This window comes from Protopterus annectens, chromosome 2.part2 (assembly GCF_019279795.1).
Source record: "Protopterus annectens isolate FY-2018-M chromosome 2.part2, PAN1.0, whole genome shotgun sequence".
Taxonomy (NCBI): Eukaryota; Metazoa; Chordata; order Ceratodontiformes; family Protopteridae; genus Protopterus; species Protopterus annectens.
Genome location: NC_056730.1, coordinates 44,637,428 through 44,652,379, shown reverse-complemented (window position 1 = coordinate 44,652,379; position 14,952 = coordinate 44,637,428). Strand labels below are relative to the sequence as shown.

At 38.7% G+C, this 14,952-nt stretch overlaps 1 protein-coding gene across 4 annotated transcripts in view; it reads right to left on the bottom strand.

Moving 5' to 3' along the window:
• Positions 1 to 9,926: 9,926 nt before the first annotated feature.
• The window catches only part of PIK3R1 (phosphoinositide-3-kinase regulatory subunit 1), a 169,049-nt gene continuing 164,023 nt past the window's right edge, over positions 9,927 to 14,952 (bottom strand). For all 4 annotated transcript variants that reach the window (XM_044063736.1, XM_044063737.1, XM_044063740.1 and 1 more), the window contains 3 exons: positions 12,845 to 12,913; positions 12,584 to 12,754; positions 9,927 to 11,501 (listed from right to left, as the gene is read on the bottom strand). In XM_044063736.1, the coding sequence (XP_043919671.1) occupies positions 11,312 to 11,501; positions 12,584 to 12,754; positions 12,845 to 12,913 (430 nt within the window). In that variant the 3' untranslated portion in view covers positions 9,927 to 11,311. The remainder of the gene's footprint in view (positions 11,502 to 12,583; positions 12,755 to 12,844; positions 12,914 to 14,952) is intronic.

Below are 14,952 nucleotides of genomic sequence, written 5' to 3'. Positions count from 1 at the left end.
GTATTGGGTAAACACCAGACATGAGCCTTGCAAAAGCAAAATTTTTCACCAATTCACTAACGCTACATTAATGGCAAATTAAACCTCCACTCTAACGATGTGCCCCTTTAAATAATAAAGAAAAAAACAAAGAACAAGATACTACCAAAAGCAAGTAATTTCCAATATATCAAATGTTAAAATCATATACACACACTGACTTTAAAACAACCTTTATTCTTTCTTGCAGCCTACAAATGTAAAGCAACTTAATACAACATGGCAAAGAACCCATTAACAGGCTGAGCAAGGATTCAGGTTATCACAGCATTGTAATATCCCATATAGCTAAGCTGCGACTTGAGCCTCGTCTTTTAAATTCAGTAACAGAAAGAGAACAGATGTTGCATCTTTTTCTTCTTTTTTTTTTTTTTTTTTTTTTAAACAAGGCTTCCATTTGTACCTTGGAAACATTTAACAAGGCTTCCATTTGTACCTTGGAAACTTAAAACATTTTTGTACAGAAGAATAAAACAGCAGACTGCCTAAGAAATACAGTGACATGTCTATAATGGTGCTTCAACTTTGATTGTTCTCATCAGATGGCTGAAAATTCACTATTGCTATTGGTGCAGTAAGCAAAGTGTTGGTTTTGCACAGCATCTCAGGTTTTACAGAGGCAAAGACATCTGGCATTTCTGAGAGGAATTGTGCTACATCTGTCACCATAACTGAACAGACTGACCAAAAGACATTTCCTTAACAGGACACCATGCTTCAGAAGTTGTGCATATCGCAACCTACATCTTGACTTTTCATTTTCCAGACTTAGTAAAATTTTATAGCTATAACCATCAAAAAGCCACCAGCATCTTTATAAACAACTGCAGACACTTTGGTTTTTAAGCAGTAAGCACTTTGCAACACACACAATGCAACAACTGTGCTTCATTCAGACAGTCAATGTCTTTTTAAGCAATATTCCCATAACTCTCTATTAATTTTCACTAATTTATGTCACACGTTTTATGCAAGATTTATTAGCATAAGTACCTCAAAGCACACTTAATATGTAAGCCACTACACACAAATTATTCTGTTATGAATCAAGTGCTGTTGGAAAGACAAAAAAAAATATGTTAGAAGCATAACTGCAAAACTGACAAAGCTGTTGCATGAAATTCTTGAAAACAAATGGACATGTTTTATGACTATAATGGCTGAAAGTGAGGAAGTTTATTAAAGTGAAAATTGTAGAAAGACTGGTTTGTTGCTCAACATAAGCAAGCAATCAAAAAAGTTAAAATTATATAATCTAACCATATCAATTATTTGCAAATGGATGGGGAATTGGAAGCAGTGACATTTTATTTTCCTGGGATTTCTTCAGACAGTGACTGTAGTCATGAAATTAAAAGGCATTTGTGGAAGGAAAACTATGGCAAATCTGGATAAGACTTCAAAGAACAAAGTCATCCCATTGTCAATAAAGGTCCATATAACTGAAGATATTGTTTTCCCAGTAGTAACACATGGCTGGGAGACCTAAATTACAAGTCTGCGCGATGAAAATAGTTGATTTTGAACTATGGTGCTGAAGAAATCTTTTGAGAATTCTGCGGATTGCAAAAAATATTCAACTCCATTAATACTTAAGGAAATAAATCCGGACTATTTACTGGAATGTCTGAACACTTTAGGCACATAATTCACTACAAAAGATACTGACGCTAGGAAAAGATTGAAAGCAAAAGCAAAATGGGGTAGCAGAGACTAAGGCCGGTGGACAGCTGGAGTAAGGAATATGAATTTGCACAAACGTAAAGCAATTTTTGGCACACAGGCCTGGTGTGTTGAAGTTCATGAGATCACAAAAAGTGTGATTTGATTAAATGACTAAACAAGTCCTTTGCTGAATGGTTTAGTCCCACTAGTCTAGCAGCTTCTTTTCAGGGGAGACCCAAGGTGGTATTTATACTACTAGAGGAAATCTGGCCATGGCATCAGAGAGTTCCCCTACTACTTTGGACAGGAGCCCTGGGATCCTTTAAATCTCCCTGAGCTATCACAAATCAAGAAGATGGGCCCCTCAGTTCAACATCTCATCTGAAGGACACTGTTCTGACTGCAGCACCCCCCTTATGCTCACTGTAGTGTTATCCATCCATCTACCAGGTGTGGGAAAAGAACTCCCTGCCTTCTGCACCAAAGGAGAGTGTGCCACAAGTTTGCACTGCTGACACTGAACTTGAGAAAGTTTGCTTAGAAAGAAAAAATGATTACTAACAGATGATGCAGCCCAAGGTGACAAATGAGCAAGCTATAAGCATAGCCAAACTGTACAAACTACGCAACACTATACAAATTGAGTTTTCAACATGCTGTGTTTGTCTGATGGTCATTATGAAACGTTTACAACTAAATAAAATGCAACTGTCAGAGTAATGTGCGTTTGTTTTATTACTAATATTCAAATAAAAGATTCTAATACAATAGTTCAAGTGTATATTAATGGTGTTTTAGGATATACACAACTCGGGGAGGGAAGAGTACAACATGGACTATGCTTTTATTTATTTGGATATGGGAAGGTGGCAACAGTTTAATGATTGGTGTACAATTCTAGAAATCCTAGAGTCAGCCTAGTGGTTTTCAGGCAAGCTGTGGTTCTGTACTTGTTGGAAGGTAGAAAATACATTTTTTTCATTACCTATCCTTCTGCTGTTCAGCTGCACATGACGTTGTACACTAAAACAAATTAGTGAGGCATGCCATCTTTAAACATAATTAAAAAGAAATCTAATTATTCCTTAAGATTTTTTCTAGCTCTAAAAGAATGGAAAAATACTGCAGTTAAAATTACCTGTGATAAAAAGTAAGAACACGATGCTCAATCACAGTTACTCCGCAACTTCTGAGGCCCACTTTTTGTTTCAGTCACAAAACTGCTCAGCATTGTTTGCGTCAACTCATAACATCTCTTTAAAGGGAATATCTCCTTAAAGGGTTGGGAGGGTGGCCTAATGGTTAAGGTATTTGCCTTACAAACACAAGGTGCAGGGTTTGAGTCTCACAAGGGATTATTGGCTAAGCTTAAAATGGGTCGAAACAGCAGTTAGCTTAGTACTAATTATGAACCTATGAACCTATATAAATCCTAGTCTGCATCAGTACATATTGGCAATACAATGCCTATGTACGAGACAAAGCATAACTTTTAAAATTACACAAAGCTTACCATTAACATATTAAATTAACTTTTCTTGTGGTGCTTCCCTGTTCAAATGGATTATTCATTGTACCAACAACGACCCAAGAGGCAGGCTGGCTTACAGGTAAACAAGGAATTATGTGAAAAGATGTAATGCACACATCCAAAGACACAGAAACAGCGTCTACGCAGTTTGGAACAGGCAGCACTTAAGTCCATGACTTGTCCTGTGCAAGTGTTGGTTATTCTTTTCATAGTCTAGTATGATCACTTGGATTGGTGCTGTAGTAGCAGTGCACACTCTGGATTGGTGCTGTAGTAGCAGTGCACACTCTGGATTGGTGCTGTAGTAGCAGTGCACACTCTGGATTGGTGCTGTAGTAGCAGTGCACACTCTGGATGCATTAAGAATCAAATCCACTTTGTGTTGGCAACCAATGTTGTGGAAGCAGAAAATGCATGTAAATTGTGCATTACCTTCTCAAACTTCTAAGTGAATAAACAACGCTGGAATAAACCAAACAGCTTAGCTAGCTTTAACTAACTAATTTGAGCTGTTGCATTCATTCCTGTGCTGAAAGGTTGCAAAGCTAATATGACCTTCTTGAGCTATTGATATCTTTGTGAAAGCGGTAGTTGACTTCACTCTTGAATAGTGACAAAATATCTGCTAGGACAACTTTACATGGTCTCCCCATGAGTGCCAACAATAAACAAGTCTGCAAACTTCTCAAGACATCGAAGAAGCACTTAACATTTAGATGATGAACAAAAAAAGAATATCTGGGAGGACTGTTTTGAGAGAATGACAAATTCCAGTGAATTCAACACTGTTTCAAGCTACATCACATAGCACGTTTTATAAGCCAAGCTTGGAGAAGGATAGGAAAAAGTAAGAAAAAAGTTCAAATTACAGAATATGTTGAGAATTAAATGAATGCTGGAAGAAAATGAAAGCATGTGTAAGAAAAATGTTAGTACCCTAGATGCTGAAACAGCCAACAGCACAGGAAAAATGAAAGTGTGAGAATACATAAAAGAGAGAGCAGCTCAAAACACATCTGATCTCACTAAATTATTCACCATCCTAGAAGGAAGAGTTAAAGACTACGTCATTGTTTAAGAAAGAACCTGGTTCATTAGCAAAGTATGTTCCATAACTTCTGCAACCCATGCTGTCCAACTCCTCCTTCAGGTCCATTGGGTTATATTACATGTGCAAATTTCAGCTCCATCATTTTGTTCCTTAGCTGGTTGGCTGATATTTATCACTGTATGTACGTGTTATCAGTTTCAAATGAAGGTACACCAAGTAAAACGGACTTTGCAATACATAAGAGTATGCCTGGCAAGTAAAGCTAAATGCTTATAAATCAGGACTGAATGACATGTTAAGTTTAAAATGTATTTGAAGAGGGAAAGTCCCTCAAAGCATTAGACAGCCTTTAAATCCATATTTTTTCTTTGGCTTTGATGATAGCATGTGACTACACATATTGTAAATGCACATAATCAAGTGCATTATCAATGTGAAGCTGTCCACACTGAATGAAACTCCTCACTGATTTACCCACTTTTACACTGATTTTCAGTTTTATTTTAATAAAAACTGAATTAAAGTTTTACCAGTCATTTTTATAAATATGTTAAGACTTCAATCAGAAAGATGGTTTCTCTTTACTGAGAGGATTCTGCAAGAAAAATGATGTTCAAGCTTCTGCCTTCTTTGTGGCATTGCAACAGCAAGCACCACAATTAATTATTAACAGTGGCAACACATATACAATTTATTTCCATATGGATAAATGTTACAGCTCCTTGATGTCCCTGCTACAAATGCAATACGCAGTACATGTTGTCAATGTCACTGCAACAGTATTACAAAAGTAGTCCATACCTACATGCATGCATTTGCGGTGAAATTAGACAGCCATTTGAAGGATTAATAATGCAGATGGGATTAAAGGGAAAAAAAGATAAAACAGAAATGTAACTGATAACTGTCACAGAAACTGTATACATGCTCATGTTCCCCTTTAAGCAGAGATAACCACTCTGAAATAGTATGATACCAGGAATGTATTTTCACATCTGTGGGTAGAATGTCTCAAGAAAAAGGTCAGAAAGGCCAACTAAGCTTTCAGAGATTATCAAATCACATTTCTGAAAGCATCTGAAAATCCCACCTCTGGTGTAAACCTTGGCCCTAGTTGATTGTCACTACTGAAGTAGCATCATGACCCCATGTGCAAAAATGTGAAAAAGCGGTTGTGGATGGATGGATTGTTAACTAAGGAATTGAAGCCAAAGTTAACCAATGAACTGAAGTCATAGTTTTTATAAACCAGACTCCATTTTCTGCCAAGTGACTATGCCACACTATATAGAACCCTTCATAGGAACTCTATTCCCAGTATACACTACCACACAGATGACAGTCAGCTTTTCGCACACTAAATCTAAAACTAATAAAATGGCAGGATGGTAGGCTTGCTGCTGTATTATTTTGAACTTTGGACTCGACAGACTCACCTGCAGACAAATGTGTGGTACTTTGAACTTATGTGATGCAGCCAAAATTTCAAAATTGGTTTAAATCCAAGTTATTTTAATCAACTACAAGAATGTGAGGCCAAGTCATACCACAGGCCTTCACTGTTGTCTGCCACGAGATGCTTCTGGAGTCTGATTACTTCTGTTGATGCAAATGTGCAATACTGCAGACCATGTATGCTGCAACACCATGGAATAACGGAAATTCTGTAGGCATGTCTACTGTCCTTCCTATTACTTATATATATATATATATATATATATATATATATATATATTTTTTTTTTTTACCAGGGTAGTGCATGATCTGAATAAACCATATGCAGGCACAAACCAGGTACAGTGCCATAAGCCATATAGACTTAAGAATTCAGAACCTTTTATTCATGAAAACTGAAGGAACATGTAGGAAAATGCCTGCCGTGATTGCCAAGGTAGCTCAACAGGGCTGTCCACAAAACATGGTCTGAGTGACCCTCCATGACTGGATGGCACACCAGGAACAGCTGTTAGCTGTTTTCTGGTCTTGGTGTCTAACTGTAGAGCATCACCTTTATTTAACACATTATTTAATCTGAGCACATACCAATGGTTGTGCAGGCTCCAGTTATTTCCTGTCCAGACTACTGTACTGCCCTTTACTTGGGACTTTCTACCAGACGCTGATAAGCTACTGCAGGTCAGAAACAGGCTGAGGGAACCCCAATATAACATATTTCTCTGCTTTATAATAGTTTCATGTTAAAAACTACATCAACTTTTAAAGTCCTTGTGATGACATAGAAAGTCCTACACGGATTTTCCTATATGTTCCTCAAAAGGTCAGACACAGCAATATTCCTCAACTTTAAAAAGCTGTCAGCCATCCCGTACACTGCCCTATGCTGTCACAGGGCTGGTTACAATCCTTACATTCAGGCTCAATTCATAGGGACTTAGCAGGTCCCATTCTGCTGATTTAATGGATTTACTCTCAAGGTAGTCTCATGAGACTTGTTCCCTGTATTTGTTTTGTTAGTTACTTTAAAACTCCCCTATCTCCATGGCATTTATCAGTTCAGTTTTTTTTTCAGTAGTAATACACAGCCTGATTGCTGGGCACTTTGTCCTTGGCTGGATTTAATTAACTCATATCTTTTACGATTATTATATGGTATTTAATGCTTGCTCTCACCGAGTCACAGCAGATTCCTAGAGTGGCCCTGCAGACAACCACTGCTATTCATGTAGTTTAAGGTCAATGTCTACATCAACTTAATTTTATTCTGCCATTAGTGCAATAATGAAATTTATACATGAAAAAGCATGAACACAGACAGAAATCACATCAAGAAATGAAAGGTTAATACTGGCAGCCCAAGACAGTGGGCTATGTACACGCTGGAAAGTCCATTGAACATGTGGGAGAAACAGACATATGCAGGTTTTGTAAAACCGAAATGGAAACACACATCTTGTTGCTGGCTGTAACCCACTAATGGCAGAGGGACTGTATACTGAAAGGCATAATAATGTAGCGAGACTGTTACAGTGGAGATTGTGCAAACATTATGGTATTGAGATGGCTGAAAAACACTGGAAACATGAGCCACAAAGAATCATAGAAAATGATGAAGTTTATATCACATGGGATCACCCAATACCAACAGTTCAAAAGACAGATGCTAGAAAACCAGATATAGTGGTCCAAGAAAAGAAGACAAAAGTAGCATTAATCATTGAAATCACCACACCTAGTGACTACAGTGTCTTGCGTACAGACAGAGACAAAGTCATAAAATACCTGGACCTGCAGGCAGAAAACGAGAGCCATGTGGAAGAAAGATACCCAGACAGTTCCAATAGTAACTGGTCTTATAAAAAAAGAATTTACAAACGTATTTAGATATGTTACCAATTCATGTAACACCGCACAATTTGCAGGAGGAGTCATTACTGGGCACACTGCGGATGCTGCGAAGAGCACTTTTGGCTAACGTCAGAGTGAAACGATACTAATTTCATGAACTTTACTTTAACTTGGGAATGGGGTCCATTCCCGTCATGGTATTAGAAACCCAAAAGACTTGGAGAAATTAAAAACAGCAGGAGCATTGAACTGCTCAGGACTTCCCTATAGTAATAATGTAGGAAATGAAATTATGGAATTTACATCAACATAAACACAATGCAAATGCATAAGCAACCATTATGAAACACTTGTATTTTTTTATGCCTTGCTAGTTTAGATTAATCTTTTAGGTCATAAATATATAAAAGCCAAGTTTTCATCCAATAGTTCACAGTTGTTACTTTGCATCTTTAGTGTCAACTACAAGTGAAGCTCCGTGCCCAAGCTGTACAATTATGTGGCTGCATGGTATAATCACTGTGGTATACAGTGATAATCAGCAATATACATGCCTCAGTAGTTCGACTACTTCATGCGCATTCAATTAATCATTCACACAGACCACAGAGTACCTAGTAGAAACATACGGAAACAAAATACAAGAGAGGGAGACTCTGCTCACTGGTTGTGACGGTAATAAGCCATGGGAATGGGAATTTAGCGTGTGATTGAGAGGTTAGTACATCCTTAAGTGACTGAGGAAAAAGTCAGCCACATAATGGAAGCAACAGTAACTAGAAGAAGCATGTTGCTAATGCAAAGTGTGACCTAGCTCACGAGTGTAAAAATACATGTATTACCTATATTGCTTTGCAAGTTAATATAATCAAAAGGCATCATACAATCGACAGTTAACAGCAAACCAAGTGGAAAGTACACAAAAGACTAAGAAAGGGGAAATAAGAGTAAATTTAAGTAGCAGCAAAAGTAAGAGTTTAAATGGGTGACAATCCTGCTAAACAAGTGGGGGCCAGATAATGATCATAACCATTTCTCTGTTTATGCTTTCGCAAGGTGGGCACTTCTTACATTCACTCACCATTACTAAGCAGCAATAAAGTACTCCTGTGGCCAATATCATGAATAAACCAATCGCATTCACCAGCCACCTCATTTAGTAAAACGATATGGGTTACGCTTGAGTTTCGCTCACCACAGAGGAGCGCCCTTTACTTAGCCTAGTTAGAAATGAGCATCATTAACTAGCTGTCGATTAAACTCTAGATTTGCCTTTCTGCATAATAAAAGCAATGTTAAAAGGTCAGGTAAAGGACTATTCCTCAACAGAACTGCTAAGACTTTACAAAGTAGTAATTCCTTAAACATAATAAAATACTACTTACAATGCTAGTCCCAAGTGTAGGTTCAAAACTCTCAAAAGACATTTAGCAAGGCAAATGACGTACTCCAGTTCTTACACAAAAAAGATAGTCAAGTCTAATCCTAAGGAGTGTGGAAACATAAGCTACAGCAGTGTGTTTGTGTGTGGGCGCGTGCGAACAGACAGATGCTGAAGTTATAACAATATCTTCATTCAATCATAAACAAATCAGCATTTCTTAAGTACTAACATAAAAATACCGTTCAAAGGTAAAGTGCTAGGCTGTAAACCCCAGAACCACCACCAGCTGCCACCCCACGAGGTGCAACTCTCAAAAACAGATTTATAAAGCAAAATGTGACACTCCAGGTTCTGCATTAGTTGCTACATCCTCAGCCTACAAGAGTTTGGCAACAAACTCAGGAGGCAATGAATCTATGCCATGCAGTCTAATTTTTTTTTTTAAAGACAAATTTTTGTAAACATGGTTGAGCAATTAACAGTGCAGATCAGTGAAGTACCAAGTTGCAGGCAAGATTCTGGTTCTTACAGATTTCCATGGAAATTACAAGGCAAAGCATTAAGCCAATGTCTAGCATGCTTAAGAATGATGACTTACAATGCCACATCAGACGTGAATATGTTAATATCATAGCCAGAATATTTACACACAACAATTTTCCTGGTTAAACGTCTACTGTCTGTATCTCACTACAAAGATCAAATTGCAACTCCATTTGAATGCCAGTAATCAGAATGCCTCACATCCACTGCTTTTTCGTTATAGCTTATTTAATATGAGCACTACAGGCTTGAAACAGTGCTACAGTTTATAAAGATACTGAGGCTTCCAGAAGAAAACCAAAAGCTAAATTACTGATACTGTGACATGGCTCACAATGTCATTTATATCTTTATCAAATCATTAAGTTGCTTCACAACACTAAGTCTAGTTCTGTTTTTTTTATTTGTTTTTTTTTTTTTTTTTTTTTACTTTACTGGGAACTGAAAATTGGATATCATTAAGACTGGAAACATTCTGTATTTCATCTTAAAAGCAGCAGCAGGTCTGCTACTTAAGTATTCTTCCTGGCTTAAATGACAACACCCTTCAGCTAGGACTTTGATAAACTCTTTGAAACTCTTTGGTGTCACTACCTCCTCCATGTCTTACAAGAGCACTCCGCAATTAAGTCACTACATTTAAAATGATACTCTGCTGCTCTGCCGATAGTGTCACCTTACAGACCTTTTATTTAAACAAGCAGCTTTTAAATCATTCAGGCACTGCCTGAAAACAAAAGCAGTTCAACATCACGTAATGTGAAAGGTGGTGCAACGCCAAAGTATCTTACAACAAAATGCATGAATACTGGTCATTTTTTAATTGCAAAATTCTCCCCAACCCCCATAGTCCTGGACAAGTACATATGCTGTATTTAAATACAGTAATTTATGTGAAAAAGGAACACAGTGGTGAAAAATACTTTGGGCGACACAAACAAGTATAAAGCTTATGTTATGGGTACAAATAAAAAAGTGTTGCATAGCACGGTGCACGAGCGACTCAGCATTAAACAAAATGTAACAAAAAATGATACATTTGGTACTCATGTTTTTGTGTTCTGTTCAATGCAAGCTACTATCTTATGTACAAACAGGATTACATATTGTACTTCTGAAAACAGTCCCGTTTTCTTCACTTCTCAATACATCCACAAAACAGGCTTAAGGAACAAATGAAAACACAAGGTCTGCAAAGAAAACTTCTGGCACTGTGCTGTTGCTGCCAATGTATAGGTCTTAATTAGGGCAGCTGCAGTTCTGTAGTTTTTTTTCTTTTCTTTTTAAAGTGTCCATGCTAGAAAGTGCCATCCTACTACATATACCATTTAGTTCAATTTAAAAAACAGTCCGTATGTTCATGACCATGGAACCACTGAATACTGCAACATTTAATCCATACAAGTTCATGAGCAGATATTCTCGTCGCTGCACACACACTGTAAAACTGCATCCGGGGTCCACAGCCTCTGACATTTTAGCTGATAAAGCTGTGAACAGAAGAATGTAAACAAGCACCATTGGAAAAAGGCCTCAGTGTCCCTCCGTGCAAGGAGATTAAATTCAGCATTCCTTTACTAACTTGTGCTCCAAAAAGCAAGCACATTTGAAGTCAAACATTCACAGCTTAACCATTACATCGCTCTTGCTGAAATGTGAAGAAAACTCCACTCTTGTCCAGCAGACAACTCTGTCACCATGGCACAGATTCATGATGCGTTAATCTGAGGAGCTTCTCCCTCTCCTTCCAGAGGCCCATGTCTTTTTGAACTGAATCAATATGGTACGCTATTCATCGTCTCTGTTGTGCGTATACAGGGTATGCTAGTGTAACATCAAGTGAGTCATTGTGCTGTACAAGTGATGTGTGTTGATAATGTAGTACCAGTTCTTTTAGTGAGCCGTACAAGTTATATGGTTCTGCAAATCCGTACCCCGTTGGTGTTTTGTTGATTACACAATGCTTTACTTCGCCATCCACCCTGAAAGAGAAAATAAAAGCAAACATAAGCATCTCCATCACTCCCTTTTGTCACTATCTTTGTCTCTATGCATTGCACTGAAGTTGAGCAGTTCGGTACCGTGAAACCAATGGCATCCTTTCCCAGTCTTAGCCTAGATACAATTTAGCCAGAGAAAGAAAATGCACCAGAACATTAAAACTATACTGATAATTCACTCACTAAAATACTGAAAGCCCAAAATGTATGCAGTAATTAAGAATGCACACTACTTACAAAACAAGACCTATCACCACATGGAATTTACAAGTACAGGTAATACTAGACCAGATGTAGCACTGGAAAGAAAACAGCTGTAAAAGATGCAGCTGGATAAGAAAATGTGTATTAAGTAACTGCTGCTTCCTGCTGAATTGAATATTCAACAGTATCTCATCACAAAAACAGTGCGGTGACTGGCTGATGAGGGGAGCCATTCCATAATATGTACGACACGACAGACAGTATGTTGTCTTTTCTACTTCCTTCTTTTCCTCTTACCCCAGTGCCCCTTGTCTGTCACCAGGTTTACCAACCTCTCCTACAGCCCCTGACAATCTCCGTTCTAAGGTGGGGGCTGGAGAGAACCAAATGGCATCCAGAGGGTCATGCCATTGTCCGTCTCTACCAGGATAGTTTTTTGATTTATGATGTACCCATTGATCCCTTCACCCTCCCCCCATTCACCCATCGTCTCCAAAGAAATACTCTCCCACAGGTAATGCCCAAAATAATGTAAACAAGCACTACTGGAAAAAAGCTTCAGTGCCCCTCTGTAATTCTTTCCAATTGCAGAAGATAAAATCAACAGTCAACTGGAATATTAACGAACTACAAATTGTTCACTGTGGCACATGTTAGCAGTTTGCCAAAAACCATTCATTTACAGACAGTGAAGTGAAACACATTGCTGGGTAAAATGGTGCTTTCTTTTCTACGAAAATAATAGATTCCCAGACTTGTGAAGTGGTACAAAGAATTGGGGGGGGGGGCATGGGGAGCATTTACACAAGGCAGAAATTAAGGCAGAAAATATCCTTTGAATTCTTTAAACAGATACATACACCACAGAGCATGCATAGCATCCCTGCTTGCTGCTTTCCCGAACAAGGAATGTTCCGGTAGACTTGCCCCGCAATAGATTTTCTGCTTGGCTTCTGTTGATGCTTCCTACATTCCATGTCCGTACATCGTGATGAGGCAGGTCCTCGTCATCATCTGCCATAGAGAATTGTCTAACAAAACAAAAACAAAACATCACAAAATGAAGATGAGGCTTGTGAGTTCTATTCATTCCTGAGGTAAAAGAAATAGTGGACACTTACTCATCTGTGTTTTCATTGCCAAGCCATTCATTGATCTTCTTTTGCCTCACACCCTTCTGCGTCAACCACCTGTTAGGAGAAAAACATGGGTTACAATGATGGAAGAGCAGCAGAGATTACACCTGCAAGTGAGAAACTCAAACAAGCTAAACGTGAACAGTCTTGAAGACAGAAAATAGCATGGAGATGGTTCTGATCTTTCCATATGCAAGAATAAGTCAGCATTCTGATCTTTACGTACGTAAAAGTAAAATTGGTATTAAGGAATACACAATTTTTAATACCTATGGAACTACACATTCTCTTTGCACCTGGTACCAAGATATGCCAGGATATTTACTCAGTGAAATGAGCTGACAGAGCCTACAGAAAGGGTCTATATTACATCAGTGAATGCTTAAAAAAGCGAACGCTGATTTATCGACCCCATGTAAGCGAAGCTTACAATCCCGAACACTTAAAAAGCTTTAAAACATTACATAAACATTACACACACCCCTACTTAAATATACAAACTCAGAGATCAAACTACAGTGACGAAAACACCAAAATAACTAAGGCGGCCAAGCGATTTCTTTCCCAGGGAAAGGATTCACATATGCCGTTTCGTGCTTTCAAGTTCGATCAAGACGCATTCGAAAGAATGCGTCTTCGATCATATAATAGGCAACCTAGAGAAATGGTACTAGGAATAGTCTACAAACCTGGCCTGTCAAACTCTCTCCTTTTGCGTCCATGCACTGCAGACCCAAGCACATTACATCAGTGCTCATTACTCCTCGTTAGAAAAAGGGCAACAGGCTGCAGCTGACAAAAGCCACAAACTACTAACTGCTTCAAAACTGACAGCGTTACGGATGGCTGCAATAGTCCAGCTAATCTGTTTAGTTATCCAAATTAATTTTAATATAAAGCAGTTGCAAGCCATAACACTAATTTAGTAGTTTGTGAAAGACAACCCCCCCCCCCCCCAGACATCATACTACAAAGCATGTCCTTGGGAGGTTGAAGGAAAGCACAATACTCAGACAAAACCCATGCACTTTTAGGTAACTAACTTCAACCAGACAGCAACTGAAGCCCAGGAATGAATTAAGGGCCTTGGAATGGAGAAAGTACAGTTGTGTACACTTACCATAAATGTAGCTGTTAGAGAGTGTATTCACTGTTGCAGTCATTACATTTGGGTTACCTGCTAGCAGGTAGCCCTCAGTCAGCCTGATTAACAAAGTCTTGGGTCCTGCGTCGGTTTGTTATCCCTTCTTCCATGACGTCAGGTCGTCAGGGGTATAAAACATGCAGCAGACGCCATTACATCAGTTTTTCTTGCCCCAGATGTCAGGTGCCCCCCTAATGGGAAGCAATTAAATATAAAAATACAATGATACACCTCCAACAAAAAAGCAAATACACCAAAAAGCTTTTAGCCATAGTAAAGGAAAGTAGAGGTATAGCCAAAAGAAGTTAGGGGGCTGGAGGGAGGGTAACCAGGACTACAACAGTGAATACACTTGAAAATCTACATTTATGGCAAGTGTACACAAATGTACTATGTTCTTCGTGTTTCACTGTTGGTCATTACATTTGGGTAGATTCCCAAAGCTATGGTTGGGAGGAGGAATTTAGATAGCATTAGGACGAGCTATAAGGTCCTGCAAGACTGCAGTGGCAAAGCCAGCTCTGGATTTAGAGAAAATTGGCAAATGATAATGCGTACCAAACTCCAGGTAACAGCTTCTAGGATGTCCCTGGTAGGGACTCCTCTGAGAAAGGCTGTAGAGGTAGATGCACCCCTGGAGGAGTGAGGTCTGATCCCTTGTGGGATAGGTTTTCCATGGTGCTTAATGCAGAAATTAATGCAATGGCCTATCCATTTAGAAATGGTTTGCTTTGAAATAGCCTTCCCCTCTGCCCCTGCAGCAAATGTCACCAACAGTTCAGATTTCCTTTGAGGTTTAGTCCTGTCCAAGTAGAAGCCAAGTCGTCTGTGCACGTCTAAGGAATGCAGTATCCATTCCCCTTTGTTCTGTGGATTGGGAAAGAAGGTTGGCAAATGAATGGACTGATTAAGAGCCACACTGGACACCACCTTGGGCATGAAGGACGGA